This window comes from Schistocerca serialis, chromosome 4, assembly GCF_023864345.2.
Source record: "Schistocerca serialis cubense isolate TAMUIC-IGC-003099 chromosome 4, iqSchSeri2.2, whole genome shotgun sequence".
NCBI lineage: Eukaryota > Metazoa > Arthropoda > Insecta > Orthoptera > Acrididae > Schistocerca > Schistocerca serialis.
The window spans coordinates 122,922,752-122,941,612 of NC_064641.1; the positions used below are offsets into that span (position 1 = coordinate 122,922,752).

The 18,861-nt window shown below is 44.8% G+C and overlaps 1 protein-coding gene across 1 annotated transcript in view; it reads left to right on the forward strand.

Annotated features, from left to right (window-relative positions):
• The window catches only part of LOC126474310 (proton-coupled amino acid transporter-like protein pathetic), a 129,911-nt gene that overhangs the window by 108,407 nt on the left and 2,643 nt on the right, over window positions 1-18,861 (forward strand). Inside the window, exons 7-8 of the mRNA XM_050101776.1 lie at window positions 3,701-3,876; window positions 16,610-16,779. Coding sequence (XP_049957733.1) covers window positions 3,701-3,876; window positions 16,610-16,779 — 346 coding nt within the window. The remainder of the gene's footprint in view (window positions 1-3,700; window positions 3,877-16,609; window positions 16,780-18,861) is intronic.

The following is an 18,861-nucleotide window of genomic DNA, read 5'->3' on the forward strand; positions in this document are numbered from 1 at the left end:
AACAAAGGTTCATGCTACGTTGCTGTAATTTTGTGATTTGAACAGTTTGAAAAACTGAGGTCTGCCATACAGTTCTAAATCTTTACGTGCTTCCAGTCTTCCTTGTTGGTTGATTGCATTGTCGGCAGTCGCTGTTGCAGAAGCTGGATGCTGGCGGAAACGGGCTCTTGATGTGTGCCAGCTAATGCTTCCCGTCCGCGACAACGTGTCAGAAACTATCATAGCAAGTCGAGCGCAATTACATGCTGCCAAACCCCGAAAGCGCGGCAGCTCGCGGGAGCGTCACACAACACACCTGCTCCACTGCACCACCCCCGCCAGACTCTCTCTCTTCCCGCGCTCCACGCGGCAGAGTAAACACTACCAAAGATCCTAAACACTTTTGTTCTCCACACGACCTATCGATGTATTCGTTCGATAGCATAGTTTTCCCTAGGCCAGACCCAGCGTATAAATATAAATAATATTCACAAAACAAATCAACATAAATGCATATATATATATATATATATATATATATATATATATATATATATATATATGCATTTATGTTGATTTGTTTTGTGAATATTATTTATATTTATACGCTGGGTCTGGCCTAGGGAAAACTATGCTATCGAACGAATATATATATATATACAAACAGTAAAACAGTTACAATATACAAAGACACAGAAATGTTATATCTTCAGGTAACAAAATAAGGAAAAATCTATAGTACAATAGATGGAAATAGGATATGCATTTCCGGCGTTACATCCTCACCAAAATAAAACGAAAAGAGAAGAAGAAGTAATGAGCTGTGATATCATTGGCAGTAAAGAATCAACAGTGCTGATTACTGGGATGTGCATACACTATGTGCTCAAAAGTATACGGGCACCTGTCTGAAAATGATTTACAAGTTCGTGGCGCCCTCCAACGGTAATGCTATAATTCAGTAGGCTGTTGGCCCACCCTTAGCCTTGACGAGAGTTTCCACTCTCGCAGGCATACGTACGATCAGGTGCTGGAAGTTTTCTTGGGGAATGGCAGCCTATTCTTCACAGAGTGCTTCACTGAGGAGAGATATCGATGTCGATCGGTGAGGCCTGGCACGAAGTCGGCGTTACAAAATATCCCAAAGATATCCTGTAGGATTCAGGTCAGGACAGTGCAGGGCAGTTCATTTCAGGGATGTAATTGTCGTGTAACCACTCCGCCACATGCCATGCATTATGAACGGGTGCTCGATCGTGTTGAAAGATGCAATCGCCATCCCCGAATTGCTCTTCCACAGTGAGAAGCAAGAAGGTGCTTTAAACATTAATGTAGCCCTGTCCTGTGATAGGGGTGCAAGCTCCCTCTATGAAAAACACGACCACACCATAACACCACGGCCTCCAAATTTTACTGTTGGAACTACACACTCTGGCAGATGAAGTTCTCCGGGCATTCGCCATACCCACACCGTACCATCGGATCAACACACTGTGTACCGTGATTCGTCACTCCACACAACGTTTTTCGACTGTTCAATCGTCCAATGTTTACGCTACTTACACCAAGCGAGGCGTCGTTTGGCATTTACCAGCGTGATGTGTGGCCTATGAGCAGCCGCTCGACCATGAAATCCAAGTTTTGTCACCTCCTGCCTAACTTTCTTAGTACTTGGAGTGGATCCTGATGTAGTTTGGAATTCCTGTGTGATCGTCTGGATAGCTGTCTGCCTATTACACATTACTACCCTCTTTAAGGGTCGACGGTCTCTGTCATTCAACAGACGAGGTCGGCCTGTACGCTTTTGTGCTGTAAGTGTCCCTTCACGTTTCCACATCACCTACACATCGGAAAAAGTGGACCTAGGGATGTTTAGGAGTGTGGAAATCTCGCGTACAGACGTATGACACAGGTGACACCCAATCACCTGACCACGTTCGAAGTCCGTATGTTCTACAGAGCGCCCCTTTCTCCTCTCTCACGATGTATAATGACTACTGAGGTCGCTGATATGGCGTACCTGGCAGTAGGTGGCAGGACAATGCAAGCTAATATGAAAAATGTATGTTTTTTGAGTGTCCGGATACCTTTGTTCACATGGACTATTACATTATACAGTTTGCATGACTCTTCAGGCATAAGCTACCACGTAACTCCTATCAGCAGGTAAGTAAATGATTAGAATTGAAGTATTCTGGTATGCAGAATGGCAACCAGAGGGCAGTAAAGTTTTGTGTCGTGTAGTCATCAAGGATACACGAGTGGGCCTTCGCCTCCGAAAACCGATAACGATGATGTTTTGTTGAATGGTTCACACGCTGACGTTGATAGCTCAATACTGAAATCTGAAGCAGTTTGCGGGAGGGCTGCCCTTGTGTCACGTGGAACGATTCTCTTCAGTCGTCGTTGGTCCCGTTGTTGCAGGATCTTTTTCGGGCCGCAGCGATGTCGGAAATTTGATGTTTTACCGGATTCCTGATATTCACGGTACACTCGTGAAATGATCGTACGGGAAAATTCCCACTTCATTGCTACCTCGGAGATGTTGTGTCCCGTCTTGATAACCTACCGTTGTGGCAGCTGTAAACGGCCTAACAACTGCGCCAGACACTCGTCTTATATAGGCGTTACCGACTGCAGCGCAATATTGTGCCTTTTTTCATACCTCTGTATTAGAATACGCATGCCTACACCAGTTCCTTTGGCGCTTCAGTGTGTGTCTTCTACGATATATGGGCCAAGGAATGAAAGTACTCTTTTGGTTTGCCGGCCAGGGTGGCCGAGCGGTTCTAGGTGCTACAGTGTGGAACCGCGCGACCGCTACGGCGCAGGTTAGAATTCTGCCTCAGGCATGGATGTGTGATGTCCATAAGTTAGTTAGGTTTAAGTAGTTCTAAGTTCTAGGGCACTGATGACCTCTGAAGTTAAGTCCCATAGTGCTCAGAGCCATTTGAACCATTTTGAACTCCTTTGGTTTCTAGTGGATCGGAAGATGGCGTGAGCGTTGGGAGGTATAATGTCTAGTAAAACAAAATTTAAATCTTCAGTTGTTCCTTCCGTCCACCAGCTCTCATTCTGTTGCGGTTTTTTTAAAATTTAAAGCTAGAATAAAGCGTTTCCATTCATTGTTAAATTTCTCTAATGACGACGTTGTCGATGGAATGTTAAATGGCTCTGAGCACTATGGGACTTAACATCTATGGTCATCAGTCCCCTAGAACTTAGAACTACTTAAACCTAACTAACCTAAGGACATCACACAACACCCAGCCATCACGAGGCAGAGAAAATCCCTGACCCCGCCGGGAATCGAACCCGGGAACCCAGGCGTGGGAAGCGAGAACGCTACCGCACGACCACGAGATGCGGGCGAATGTTAAACGAGAATTGTTAAATTCATATATATTTCATTTATAATGTTAATATTTTTGAAGACTAATATATTTATTTGCATTTTATTTGTACCATAGAGTTATTTAGTACCAGCTAAATGGTTGCTTCCAAACACGCCTGAGGTATCCTGTACTTTTAGCCTGTAATGTGATACACCGCATGTCATTTCCGTGTAAATCGTGCATTTGATGTATGGAAGATGAGTTAAATAATTACCTAGTCTCTGTGGAGCCGGTCGTAACAGAGACATGAGGTGCGTAACATTCCGCAGGCTGCAGCAACCACAGCAGTTCAGAAACACACTGAGTGTGTGATGATATCTTTGCAGGTGATGCCGGTGGAGAACGAGATGAGGCTTCCGCAGCACTTCCTGGGATTGGGAGGCGTTCTCAACATCGCCATGGCGGTCGTTGTCTCGCTGTACGCCCTCATCGGCTTCTTCGGCTACGTCACATACGGGGAGGGCACCGCGGGCAGCATCACCCTCAACCTGCCCGTCGACGAGCGGTCGGTAGTCTTCCATCTCTGTTCTCAGCTATACCACGACGTCATAGTGCAATCTATTCCTGTGCAGTAGGGGCGCCACCCTAAAATACGTGGCAGTTATGACATTGTTCGCTATACCGAGCAGTTTCGTATATTTTGTTGGTTCGCGCTTACACTAGCTGATTCAGCTGCCCCTATCGATGTAGTTTTATGCAACCAGCAACGTTACTGTGAAGTGACAAAGAAACTACGTATTCAAATACAGCGATATATGTAAACAGGCAGAATACGGCGCTGCGGTCGGAAACTGTCATCGAGCGCAAAGTCGTAAGAGAATGTGAAAATGCGCAGGTGACTCCTGTGCATAAGAATGGCTAAAGAACGGACCCGCAAAATTACAGGCCAATGTCCTTAACATGGCATTGCTGCAGAAGTCTTGAACATATTCTCAGTTCGAACATAAATTTCCTCCAGACGGAAAAGCTTACGCACACGAATCAGCCCGATTTTATAAAGTATCACTCGCGTGAAACGCAATTTGTCCTTTTCTCACACAATGCACTGCGAACTATGGATGAAGGGCAACAGACAGTTTTATATTCCTATATTTCCGAAAAGCATTTAACTTGGCACCCCACTGCAGACTATTAACGAAGGTACAAGCAAAGGGAATACGTTCCCAGATATGTGAATAGTTCGAAAACTTCTTAAATAATAAAACTTAGTATGTTATCTTCTATGGCGAGTGTTCATCAGAGGGCCGTTACTATTTTCTGTATATATAGATGATATGGCGGACGGGGTGGGCCGCAATCTGCGTTTGTTTGCTGATGATACTGTGGCATACGGCAAGGTGTCGAAGATCAGTGACTGTAGGAGACAGAACATCACTTAGACAAAATTTCTAGTTGTTGTGGTGAATGAGAGCAAGTTATAAAATTAAAAGAAAAAATGTAAGTTGACGCAGATGACTGGGAAAAAAAAAACAAGTAATGTTCAGATGCAGCGTTAGCAGTGTCCTGCTTGACACAGCCACGTCGTTTAAATATCTCGGTATAACGTTGCAAAGCGATGTGAAATGGAAATAGCATGTGAGGACTGTGGTAGGGAAGGCGAATAGTCGACTTCGGTTTACTGGGAAAATTCTAGGAAAGTGTGGTTCGTCTCGAAAGGAGACCGCATATAGGACGCTTGTACGGCCTATTCTTGAATATAGCTCGAAGTTTAGAATCCGTAGCAGGTAGCATTAAAGAATACATCGAAGCAGTTCAGAGGGGAGCTGCTAGTTTTGTTTTCGGTAGGTCCAAGCAACATGCAAGTGCTACGAACTTGCTTTGTGAACTCAAATGGGAATCCCTAGGGGGAACATGATGTTCCTTTCGGGGAAGATTATTTAGAATAGAGAAGCGACATTTGAAGCCGCCTGCAGGATTCTCCTGTGTGAACATACATTTCATGTAAGGAAAACGAAGACAAGATACGAGAAGTTAGGGCTCATACGGAGGCATATAGACAGTCTCTTTTACTTCACTCTAAGGAAATGAAATGACTAATAGTGCTACAGGATGTCCTCCGCCACACTTGTGGAGTGTGTACGTAGACGCAGAACACCTATACAAGACAAAAAGTGTCTGGCGCACTTGTTAGTTCGGTTACTGTGCTACAATGGCGGGTTATCAAGATTTAAGTGAGTTTCAACGTGGTAGTCGGCGTACGAGCGATGGGAGACAGCATCTTCGAGGTAGCGATGAAGTGGGGAATTTCCCGTACGACCATTTCACGAGCGTACCGCGAATTTCGGAAATCCAGTAAAACATAAAATCTGCCACATCGCTGCGGCCGGGAAAACATACTGCAAGAACGGGACCAACGGCGGCTAAAGACAATCTTTGAACGTGACAGAAGTGGAACCCTTCAGCAAATTGCTGCAGATTTCAATGCTGTGCCATCAAGTGTCAGCGTGCGAACCAATCGAAGAAACATCATTGATATGGGCTTTCCGAGCCGAAGGCACACTCGTCTACCCTTGATGAGTGCACGACACAAAGCTTTACGCCTCGCCTGTGCCCGTCAACACCGACATTGGACTATTGATGACTGGAAACATGTTGCCTGGTCGGACGAGTCTCTTTTCAAATTGTATCGAGCGGATGGGCGTGTACGAATGGAGCCAGCCTCAGGAATCCATGGACCATGCACGTCAGCAGGGGATTGTTCAAGCTGGTGGAGCTCTGTAATAGTGTGTGGCATGTGCAATTGGAGCGATATGGAACCCCTCACATGTCTAGATACAACTCTGACAGGTGACTCGTACGTAAGCATCATGTCTGATCACCTCATGTCCATTGTTCATTTAGACAGATTTGAGCAGTTCCAGCACCACAATGCGACACCCCACACTTCAAGAATTGCTACAGAGTGGTTCCAGGGACAGTAGTCTAAGTTTCAACACTTCCACTGGCCATCAGACTCCCCAGACATGAACAATATGGAGCATTTGTGGGATGCCTTCCAGCATGCTGTTCAGAAGAGATCTCCACCCCCTCGTACTTGTACGGATTTACGGATAGTCCTGCAGGATTAACGGTGTCAGTTCCCTGCAGCACTACTTCAGATATTAGTCGAGTCCATGCCATTTCGTGTTGCGGCACTTCTACGTGCTAGCGGGGGCCCTACACGATATTAGGGAGGTGTACCAGTTCCTTTGTGTCTCCAGTGTATATCTGGCTTTCATAAAGCACTCCTAAACTATTATTCGAATACAAAAAAAGTGAACAGGACCGTTATGTGGGAAATTTAATGTGTTTATATTCTGTATTTGGGTACATTTTGCTGGCCACTGTTGCCGAGCGGTTCTAGGCACTTCAGTCCGGAACCGCGCTGCTTCTACGGTCGCAGGTTCGAATCCGGCCTCGAACATGGATGCGTGTGATGTCCTTAGGTTAGTTATGTTTAAGTAGTTCTACATTCTAGGGGACTGATGACCTCCGATGTTAAGTCCCATAGTGTTCAGAGCCATTTGAACCATATTATTGGGGAAAGTGACGCGTATGAAGACTTTCGTACGTCTTTCTTGAATAACTCGAAAACTACACTACATTAAATTACCTACAGAAAGGTCCTGTTCCTTTTTCTTTTCTTCTTTTAAATCCCGCGCATGGTTTATGAAAGAGAGGTATAACATTGAGGGACGCACAAAACAAATCGGTACGGGCAGCCTAATCAACCTCATGTTTGTAGAGGATGCAAGATTACCCAGGTGCTGCCCCTGTCGGGGATCACTTTATACTATTGCGTGTTCAGTCCTGTGAAACATGTTGAGTGACAGAAACACCAATATGCACCCTTTCGACGAAGATAGAGACCAGATAGCATCCTAATAAACCTGAAATTAGACGCACTTACCTTAGGTTGCGTCTTACCCCGCTCACTGGAGGTCTCGGTTCCAGCAAGGACTACCTGTTTGTAGTTTTCTCAAAGGACGATCAGCGATGCGCTATCTCAGTAACACATCTGCATCTACATCCATACTCCGCAAGCCACCTGACGGTGTGTGGCGGAGGGTACCTTGAGTACCTCTATCGGTTCTCCCTTCTATTCCAGTCTCGTATTGTTCGTGGAAAGAAGGATTGTCGGTATGCCTCTGTGTGGGCTCTAATCTCTCTGATTTTATCCTCATGGTCTCTTCGTGAGATATATGTAGGAGGGAGCAATATACTGTTTGACTCCTCGGTGAAGGTATGTTCTCGAAACTTCAACGAAAGCCCGTACCGAGCTACTGAGCGTCTCTCCTGCAGAGTCTTCCACAGGAGTTTATCTATCATCTCCGTAACGCTTTCGCGATTACTAAATAATCCTGTAACGAAGCGCGCTGCTCAACGTTGGAACTTCTCTATCTTTTCTATCAACCCTATCTGGTACGGATCCCACACTGCTGAGCAGTATTCAAGCAGTGGGCGAACAAGCGTACTGTAACCTACTTCCTTTGTTTTCGGATTGCATTTCCTTAGGATTCTTCCAATGAATCTCAGTCTGGCATCTCCTTTACCAACGATCAACTTTATATGATCATTCCAATTAAAATCCCACCTAATGCGTACTCCCAGATAATTTATGGAATTAACTGCTTCCAGTTGCTGACCTGCTATATTGTAGCTAAATGATAAGGGATCTTTCTTTCTATGTATTCGCAGCACATTACACTTGTCTACATTGAGATTCAATTGCCATTCCCTGCACCATGCGTCAACTCGCTACAGATCCTCCTGCATTTCAGTACAATTTTCTATTGTTACAACCTCTCGATATACCACAGCATCATCCGCAAAAAGCCTCAGTGAACTTCCGATGTCATCCACAAGGTCATTTATGTATATTGTGAATAGCAACGGTCCTACGAAACTCCCCTGCAGCACACCTGAAATCACTCTTACTTCGGAAGACTTCTCTCCATTGAAAATGACACGCTGCGTTTTGTTGTCTAGGAACTCTTCAATCCAATCATACAATTGGTCTGATAGTCCATATGCTCTTACTTTGTTCATTAAACGACTGTGGGGAACTGTATCGAACGCCTTACGGAAGTCAAGAAACACGGCATCTACCTGTGAACCCGTGTCTATGGCCCTCTGAGTCTCGTGGACGAATAGCGCGAGCTGGGTTTCACACGATCGTCTTTTTCGAAACCCATGCTGATTCCTACAGAGTAGATTTCTAGTCTCCAGAAAAGTCATTATACTCGAACATAATACGTGTTCCAAAATTCTACAACTGATCGACGTTAGAGATATAGGTCTATAGTTCTGCACATCTGTTCGACGTCCCTTCTTGAAAACGGGGATGACCTGTGCCCTTTTCCAATCCTTTGGAACGCTACGCTCTTCTAGAGACCTACGGTACACCGCTGCAAGAAGGGGGGCAAGTTCCTTCGCGTACTTTGTGTAAAATCGAACTGGTATCCCATCAGGTCCAGCGGCCTTTCCTCTTTTGAGCAATTTTAATTGTTTATCTATCCCTCTGTCGTCTATTTCGATATCTACTATTTTGTTATCTGTGCGACAATCTAGAGAAGGAACTACAGTGCAGTCTTCCTCTGTGAAACAGCTTTGGAAAAAGACATTTAGTATTTCGGCCTTTAGTCTGTCATCCTCTGTTTCAGTACCATTTTGATCACAGAGTATCTGGACATTTTGTTTTGATCCAGCTACCGCTTTGACATAAGACCAAAATTTCTTAGGATTTTCTGCCAATTCAGTACATAGAACTTTAGTTTCGAATTCATTGAACGCCTTTTGCATAGCCCTCCTCACACTACATTTCGCTTCACGTAATTTTTGTTTGTCCGCAAGGCTTTGGCTATGTTTATATTTGCTGTGAAGTTCCCTTTGCTTCCGCAGCAGTTTTCTGACTCGGTTGTTGTACCACGGTGGTTTTTTTCCATCTCTTACAGACGGGAAAAACAGCTGCTTTAGTACAATTGCTTTCGTCAGGGACATGTTTCCATCTTTGGAACAATCAGTACAAGTTTATTTTCTGACAAGAACTCATTTACTCTGTAGCAGGATGGCTTTTTAAAAGAATACATACACTGAAGCGACGAAAGTCATGGGGTAGCGATATGCACGTATACAGAACGCGGTAGTATCGCGTACACAAAGTATGAAGGGCAGTACGTTGACGGAGCTGTCATTTGTACTCTGGTGATTCATGTGAAAAAATATCCGCCGTGATTACGGCCACACAACAAGATATGTCGGACTTTGAGCGCGAAATGGTATTTGGAACTAGATGCGTGGGACATTCCATTTCGAAAATCGTTAGTGAACTCAATACTCCGAGGTCCAAGGGGCCAAGTGTGTGCTGAGAATATCGAATTTCAGCATTAGCTCTCACCACTGACAACACGATGGCCGAGGCCTTCACTTAAAAACCGAGAGCAGCGAGGTTTGCGTAGCGTTCTCAGTGCTAACAGACAAGCAACAGTTCGTGAAATAACCACAGAAATCAATGGGGAACGTACGACTAATGTATCAGGACAGTGCAGCGAAATTCGGCGCTAATGGGCTACGACAGCAAAAGGTCAACGCTAGTGCCTCTGTTAACAGCACGGTATCGCCTTCAGCGCCTCTTCTAGGCCCGTGATCATATCGGTTGGGCCCTAGAGTACTGGAACACCGTGGCCTGGTCGGACGAGTCCCTATTTCTGTTGGAAAGAGCTGACGATGGGGTTGAGTGCAGCATAGATCCCACGAATCTAAGGTCGAAAGTTGGCAACAAGGCACTGTGCAAGCTGTTGGTGACTCCATTATGGTGTGGGCTCTGTTTACAGGAATAGACTGGGTCCTCTGCTCCAACTGAATCTACGATCATTGACAGGAATGGTTATGTTCGGTTATTTGGAGACCATTTGCAGGCATTCATGGACTTCATGTTCTCAAACAACTATGGAATTATGGCCAGGTCACATTTTTTCGCGACTGGTTTGAAGAAAATTTGGAAAATTCGAGCCACCTAGGTAGCCCACAGGAATCCCATCGGACATTTATGGGACAGAATCAAGAGGGTAGTTCGTGCAGAAAACCTCGCACCTGGAACACTTTCGCAATTATATACGGCTATAGAGGCAGCAAGGCTCGATATTTCTGCAGGGGACTTCCGACGACTTGTTGAGTCCACGCCACGTCGAGTTGCTGCACTGTGCCGGGAAAGTGGAGATCCGACGGTAAGCTAAGGACTGGAGACTGAGGATCAATGGCTTGGCGACTAATTCCAAGACTTTCATCCTCAGTTGCCCAGGGTGGAGGGACTATAAACTTCTTCTTCTCCTATCTTCTTTTCTCCTCTCCATTCTAAACTATATTTTTGTATTTCTTTTTCAAAATTTAAACTTCTTGTAAATTTTTGTTAAACAGTTTGACGGTTTGGGAAAGCTGTCATAAAGAAAAGAAAGATAAACAGCAAACAAAGATAACCAAGTAAAAGAAAACAAAATAAAAGAGATAAAACAAAACACGACCAACTGTGACCCGCCTCCACGTGGCGGGACATGGGCAACAGTGCGATCGGATGTGGGGTCTGGTGTGGAGGTTCAGCCATATCAGCACCCATATACCGACCGCTAAGTGGTCAATAAAGACCCACATAAGCAATTAGGTGGTGGGTCGTAAAATCAGGGCGGCAAGTGAAAAAAAAAAAAAAAGATCCGACACGATATCAGGAGTCATCCCACGACTTTTGTCAGCTTAGTGTGGAACAAAGATCTTCCCCTACTACCACTGTGCCTTGCGCCAGAAAAGAGAGAACCAAATCATAGTCCTGCCACACGGAATTTACAGCTTTTATATGGCTCGCAAAATCTCTTTACGTCAGTCTTCGCCATCCAGCGATTTCGATTATGTCAGGAAGACGGCATCAAGAGTCACTAGCTCGTCCGACATGCATTTGAGACGTAAGTCAGTCTGCAAAGCGGCGTTCCTATCGCTAATACCAGGGAACTATGGTTGCTGCTGGAATGAAACACCGCCAGCAATACTGCCATGGGGCATCTTGTTGCTATTCAATTGTTCTTTCCATCATTAATTTCAGTATAATTGTTCCATTCCGTCGTCGTTTATTTATTTATTTAATCGTATATCTTACATCGGACAAGAATTTCACCCATAAAGTACTTTTTTACATCATAGTTACCTAGGAATTAAATCTATAATACTCATTGTTATGGTTGTGGTCTTCAGTCCAGAGACTGGTTTGATGCAGCTCGCCATGCTACTCTATCCTGTGCAAGCTTCTTCATCTCCCAGTACCTACTGCAACGTACATCCTTCTGAAACTGCTTAGTGTATTCAACTCTTGCTCTCTCTACGATTTTTAGCCTCCATGCTGCCCTCCAATACCAAACTGGTGATCCCTTGATGCCTCAGAATATGCCATACCAACCGATTCCTTCTTGTAGTCAAGTTGTGCGACAAATTTCTCTTCTCTCCAGTTCTATTCAATACCTCCTCATTAGTTATGTGATCTACCCATCTGGCGGCCGCGGTGGCCGAGCGGTTCAAGGCGCTTCAGTTCGGAACCACGCGACTGCTACGGTGGCAGGTTCGAACCCTGCCTCGGGCATAGATGTGTGTGATGTCCTTAGGTTAGTTAGGTTTAAGTAGTTCGACGTTCTAGGGCACTGTTGACTTCAGATGTTAAGTCCCATAGTGCTCAGAGCCATTTGAACCATTTGAACCATCTACGATCTAATCTTCTGCATTCTTCTGTAGCACCAGATTTCTAAAGCTTCTATTCTCTTCTTGTCTAAACTACTAATCGTCCACGTTTCACTTCCATACGTGGCTACACTCCATACAAATATTTTCAGAAACGACTTCGTGACACTTAAATCTATACTCAATATTAACAAATTTCTCTTCTTCAGAAACACTTTCCTTGCCATTGCCAGTCTACATTTTATATCCTCTCTACTTCAACCATCATCAGTTGTTTTGCTCCCCAAATAGCAAAACTCATTTACTACTTTAAGCGTCTCATTTCCTAATATAATTCCCGCAGCATCATCCGATTTAATGCGACTACATTCCATTATCCTCGTTTTGCTTTTGTTGATGTTCATCTTATATCCTCCTTTCAAGACACTGTCCATTCCGTTCAGCTACTCTATCAGGTCCTTTGCTGTCTCTGACACAATTACAATGTCATCGGTGAACCTCAAAGTTTTTATTTCTTCTACATGGGTTTTAATACCTACTCCGAATTTTTCTTTTGTTTCCTTTACTGCTTGCTCAATATACAGATTGAATTACATCGGGAATAGGCTACAACCCTGTCTCATTCCCTTCCCAACCACTGCTTCCCTTTCATGCACCTCAATTCTTATAACTGCCATCAGGTTTCTGTACAAATTGTAAGTAGCCTTTCGCTCCCTGTATTTTACCCCTGACACCTTCGGAATTTGAAAGAGAGTATTCCAGTCAACGTCTTCAAAAGCTTTCTCTAAGTCAACAAATGCTAGAAACGTAGGTTTGACTTTCCTTAATCTATTTTCTAAGATGAGTCGTAGGGTCAGTATTGCCTTAGGTGTTCCAACATTTCTACGGAATCCAAATTCATATAGCATTAAAACGATTTAAGTGTCTATAGTGACGATATGAGTATATAAAACCTGCTGCGAACCGATAAAATTAATACTGGCAGTCCTTATACTGCGTTTGCTGCTGCTGCTGCTCCCACTAATAATGATAATAATAATGTCAATAATAACCATAATGATAGTGACAGATATAAAAATAATTTATAGGTGTACAAAATGTATGTGTTCTAATGAGAAAGTATTTACAGGGGTAACAAATGCTTACAGGAACAGCGATGATACTTAGTGTTGCATTAGTAGATATTTTATTAACTATCTTCTGAAGCTTCAGATTTTATTCCAGAGCTAGGTTCCTGCTAATGAGAAGGACTTCACGAAAGTTGTTGAACGACGCAGTGTGTCAGAGAGTATCTTGCTCTGATGGGACCGTCAGCTTCTGCCGTGTTCTTCACACAAGAGCGTTAAGGCCGAGGACAGATGTGGGGGACAGTTTATGTTGATGAGACAGTAGAGAAGGCAGAGGGTATGGAAACCTTTGCGCTTTCCAGCACGCAGCCACGATTGCTGTTCATATGATGGTAACATGTGATCCGAGAGCCAAACATTACAGATTTAAGTAACACAGGCTTCCATTGCCATTTCCAGGTGACGTGAGCTTTGCTGACGAAGGCCTTGGAAGAAACCATTCCTGTAGTCAATAGTTGGAAGTATAAGTATTTGTACAAGTTTCTTTTTCAGGTCAAGAGGGAAGAGATTTTTTTTATTTTTGTAGATCATGGATAGATGCTGATACCCTCTTGAGCACTGCAGCTTAGTTCTCGGTCCAATTTAAATTTTCATCTTTTATTACTCCTAGACTTTTTGCTGAAGAAGAAATCTCGATATTTGTTCCACTCAGCATTAAAGGCGGCGCAGATTTCCGACATTTCGTCCTAATAAGCGTAGAGTGGCCAAGTAATATCGATTACGTTTTAGATGGGTTGAGCTTTAACCACCCGTCCTGTACCCGTTTCGACAGTGCACACAGGTCGGTGTTGAGATTCTCGATAACCGTTTTGTTGGTTTTGCGCTTAGATAAGACTGGAGGTCATCAGTGTACGTGTGGTATTTGCAGTAGGACAAAACTGATAACTCATCGTTGTCATATACTGAAACAAATATAGGAGATAATAACGAGCCCAGGAGGATAGCTGATACCATCTGCCTCCACTGTCATTTTATGGCGCTAGACGTGAAGCATTGCTGGCAAGACATCAGGTACGAGTGAAACCATTGCAGTGCAGTTGGCGAGAAATGGAGGCTAATAAGTTTGGCAAGTAAAATTTCGACGCCGGCAGTGTCAAAAGGACTTGCACACAAAAGGGGGGGGGGGGGTGCCTTCTCCCCGGAAACTAATGGCACCCCTACTTATAATCTCGTTTCAGTAAGGTGTAACTATTATTTCTACTAGATCTTTTTCTATGGGCACCTTTGGTGTGGTATAAAATTAATTCCTTTATGATGCCTCTGGTCCTGCTCTTCAATTACAAAAAGAACGCTCGTTAGACCTGAAAGTGCTTCAAATTGCTTTGCATCTCTCTCTTATCCGGAAAAATGTCGGTCCCATACTTCCAGTGAAGAGTCGTTCTCGCAAGTTATCTACATCGTAAGTTGGAGAATTTGAGACAATATTCCTCCGCCCACGCATCCAGAACCTTCTCGACGCTCATGTATCGCTTCCCGGTGAGAATACTGCGTAGGGTCGGCCGTGTTGGCTCTAACTGCCGATTGTCAACGGCGCTGCATGATATGAAAAGGTGGCCTCATCGTTAACGAGAATTACTTGACGAAAAAACTTACTGTCATAATGTCTTATCAGGATCGAGCGACTGAATTCCAATCGTCTCGTAAAATCCCGCTGTTGATCTGCTGATGAAGTGACACGTGGTACAGATGGAAGCTAAAATACGTATTCTGGGTTCACGTACACTAGAGGCACTCACAATTTCTTTCGTGCACGCGGTTTCTTTTAAAAACAGCTGCTAGAACATCTATTTCGTTCACTCCACTCGTTCTAGACTTGCTCCTCGTCCTGTGTGTAGTATTCCAGGACTTGTCCAGTAACAGTTTCTTGCACATTCGCTGAACCGTCAGTCTAATTGGACACCTTCTACCTGGATACTTTTGCGTGAAAAATCCTCTTCGCGTTACTTCTCGATTATCCGCGAAGAAATAACATATCTGGAATCGTGACGAACATTAATTATTTCGTAGTATCGGCACTCGAACACGTGAACGACCTACACATAAAGACTGCGATATTTCCTCTGCGCACCTTTCATACCGATATCCTGGCGGTGCAGTACCGTTTCCTCCTTGTCCCACGTGACGTATTTCCTTACTTGGGCACGAAAACGCAAACTTCCGCATAAGGCAGCTATCGACTTCATGGACAAAACAAACAGATTGTAGGTTTGAAATACTGCACTTCTCTTAAATTAGTCATTGCATTTTTAAGAGTAAAATGTCGTTCGATTCATCTCTTTTAAAACTACTATACTAGCAGCAGAAATTAGTATAATTCTATTTTAAGCCCCGCGGTGTAGCCGCTCGGTCTCAGGCGTGTGGTCACGGTTCGCTCGGCTGCCCCCGTCGGAGGTTCGAGTCGTCCCCCGGGCGTGTGTGTGTGTGTTGTACTTAGCGTAACTCTGTGTATTCGATTAAGTAATGTGTAAGATTAGGGTCCGATGACCTCAGCAGTTCGGTACCATAAGGTCTTACCACAAATTTTCAAATTTTTTATTTTAATAGGCAAGTTGGAAAAACATATTTTTGAAATTAATATAGCTATCATAAAAGAGTATGCCTCTTTAAATGAGGACCTTCTCACTATTCATCTGGATGGAAACAGAATTCAGGTATTTTAAATCGTTCTGGAAATATCTGAGGTGAACAGCTGTTGAAAAAAATGGTACAAATGGCTCTGAGCACTATGGGACTTAACTTCTGAAGTCAGCAGTCCCCTAGAACTTAGAACTACTTAAACCTAACTAACCTAAGGACATCACACACATCCCTGCCCGAGGCAGGATTCTAACCTGTGACCGTAGCGGTCGCGCGGTTCCAGACTGTAGCGCCTAGAACCGCTAGGCCACAGTGGCCGGCTAAACAGCTGTTGACTTCCTAACATTGACTGTTATTGTTCTTGCCTATGTGCCACTGATCTTACAAGTTATGACTGAATCCCTATTCGAACCGTAACAGTCTGAGTATTATAACTGTGTTGTAGTGCAGTGTGCAGTACCAAACAGCTTCTTCCAAACTGAAATGTGTAGCCCTTCAGTTTCAAGCACCTACAGACACAATTTACAACTTCAGCATTTGTGATGCTTACAAGCAGTGGCCGGTAGATGGCACTGACATCGCCCCTAGCGTCGAAATACATGTAACAGTTAGGCAGTGAGCATCTCACATTACAAATTAGTAACCATTAATGAAAATTTTTCTATGCAGTGATCTTTCAAACTTATATATCTGTCCCTATGCATGAGGTGAATATTGCCTTTCCTCGTACTTGCAGTTGAGCTATGTGTGTCTAATGAGAACTTACACAGAAAAGGTATTTCCATCTCGGTTGGTCGCAGCACTCCTGGCTGTAGTGATATTTCCGTTGTTTTGCAGACTGGCGCAAGCGGTGAAGATCCTGATAGGACTGGCGGTGCTGTTCACGTACCCGCTGCAGTACCACGTGGCCGTGGGAATCGTGCTGCAGATGGTGCGGGACCGCGTGCCGGAGAAGCGCCTCGACCTCCTGGAGTACGGCATGCGGGTGGTCGGAGTGCTCGGCACAGGTGAGCGAGCAGCGTACTACAACCAGGCGTGCACCAGTATTCTGGCTGGCATACCTGTCACATGCCTAGAAAGAAGCCCAACGAAGCGAGCTCTTATCTGAAGAAATAAAGTATTTGTTTGGATTGGCAGTTCATTGATTAGTCCCTGCCCCCTACCACCCCCCCCACCCCCCACCCCCCCACCCGTCAAATCAGTAAATACACCGAAGAGCCAAAGAAATTGGTACACCTGCCTAATATCGTGTAGAGCCCCCGCCAACGCGCACACGTGCCGCATCACGACGTGGCACGGACTCGACTAATGTCTGAAGTAGTGCTGGAGGGAACTGACAACATCAACCCCGCAGGGCTGTCCATAAATCCGTAAGAGTACGACGGGGTGGAGATCTCTTCTGAACAGAACGTTGCAAGGCGTCCCATATATGCTCTATAATGTTCATGTCTGTGGTGTCTGCTGGCCAGCGGATGTGTTTAAACTCAGAAGAATGTTCCTGGGGCCACTCTGCAGCATTCTGGATGTGTGGGATGCTGCATTGTCCTGTTGGAATTGCCCAAATTCGTCGGAATGCACAATGGACATGAATGGATGCAGGTGATCAGTCAGGATGCTCAAGTACGTGTCACCTGTCACAGTCATATGTAGACATACGGGGTCCCATATCACTCCATCTGCACACACCCCACGCCATTACAGAGCCTCCACCAGCTTGAAGAGTTCCCTGATGACATGCAGGGTCCATGGATTCATGAGGTTGTCTCCATACTTCTATACGTCCATCCGCTTGATACAATTTGAAACTAGAATCGTCCGACAAGACAAAATATTTCCAGTCACCAAAAGTCCAATGTCGGTGTTGACGTGGCTAGGCGAGGTGTAAAGCATTGTGTCGAGCAGTCATCAGGGGTGAACGAGTGGGCTTTTGGTTCCGAAAGCCTATATCGGTGATATTTCGTTGAACTGTCCGCACGCTGACACTTGTTGATGGTCCCTCATTGAAATCTGCAGCGGTCTGCGGGAGGTTCTCTCGAGTCGTCCTTGGTCTCATTCTTGCAGGATCTGTTTCTGGCCGCAGCTATATCGGAGATCTGATGTTTTACCAGATTTCTGATATTGAAGGTACACTCGTGAAGTAGTCATACGGGAAAATCCCCACTTCAGCCCTACCTTGGAGATGTTGTGTCCCATCGCTCGTGCGCCGCCTATAACACCACGTAGAAACTCACTTAAATCTTGATGACCTGCCATTGTAGCAGTAGTAACCGATCTAGCAACTGCGCCAGACACTTGTTGTCTTATATATGCGTTGCCGACTGCAGCGCAATATTCTGCCTTTTTACATATCTGTGTATTTGAATACTCGTGCCTATTCCAGTTTCTTCGGCGTTTCAGCGTATATGTCTACAAGTTTCCACATTGCCCAATTATATGGTTTATTCCAGCAGGATGTAAATTAATAATTACAACAGGCCCCAAATTTGAACTGAACTGGTAACTAAACATATTAGTAGTTGCTCAGGATACAGTGCCCGTAATTGAAGATCTAATTTCAAAACGCTGTAGCAAGAGAATTACGTCAAAATTGACTAGCGTATTACCGACGCAGAGGGAAATGTCATGGAACTCGACGAAAATATTACCAATACATGGCGCTGTAAGCGTCTTACTAGCCGCGCGGGGTAGCCGCGAGGTCTAGAGCGCTTTGTCACGGTCCGTGCGGCTACCCCCCTCTGAGGTTCGAGTCCTCTCTCGGGCATGGGTGTGTGCGTTGTCCATAGCGTAATTTAGTTTTTGATGAAGTAGTGTTTATTCTTAGGGACCGATGACCTCAGCAGTTTGTTCCCGTAAGACCTTACCACAAATTTCAATTTCAAGCTTCTTACCGTAAATAGGGTCGGTTACAAATGACACATGAATCGCAATACCGCCATCTGACGGCTAAGGTTTGAGTTTCACATTACACCATTCAGACTGGTCAATGTGCATTGGCAGCGAGGTCTAAGGCACCTCGTCACGGTCCGCCCGGCTGCACCGTCGGAGGTTGGAGTCCTCCCTTGGGTATGGGTATGTGCCGTCCTTAGCGT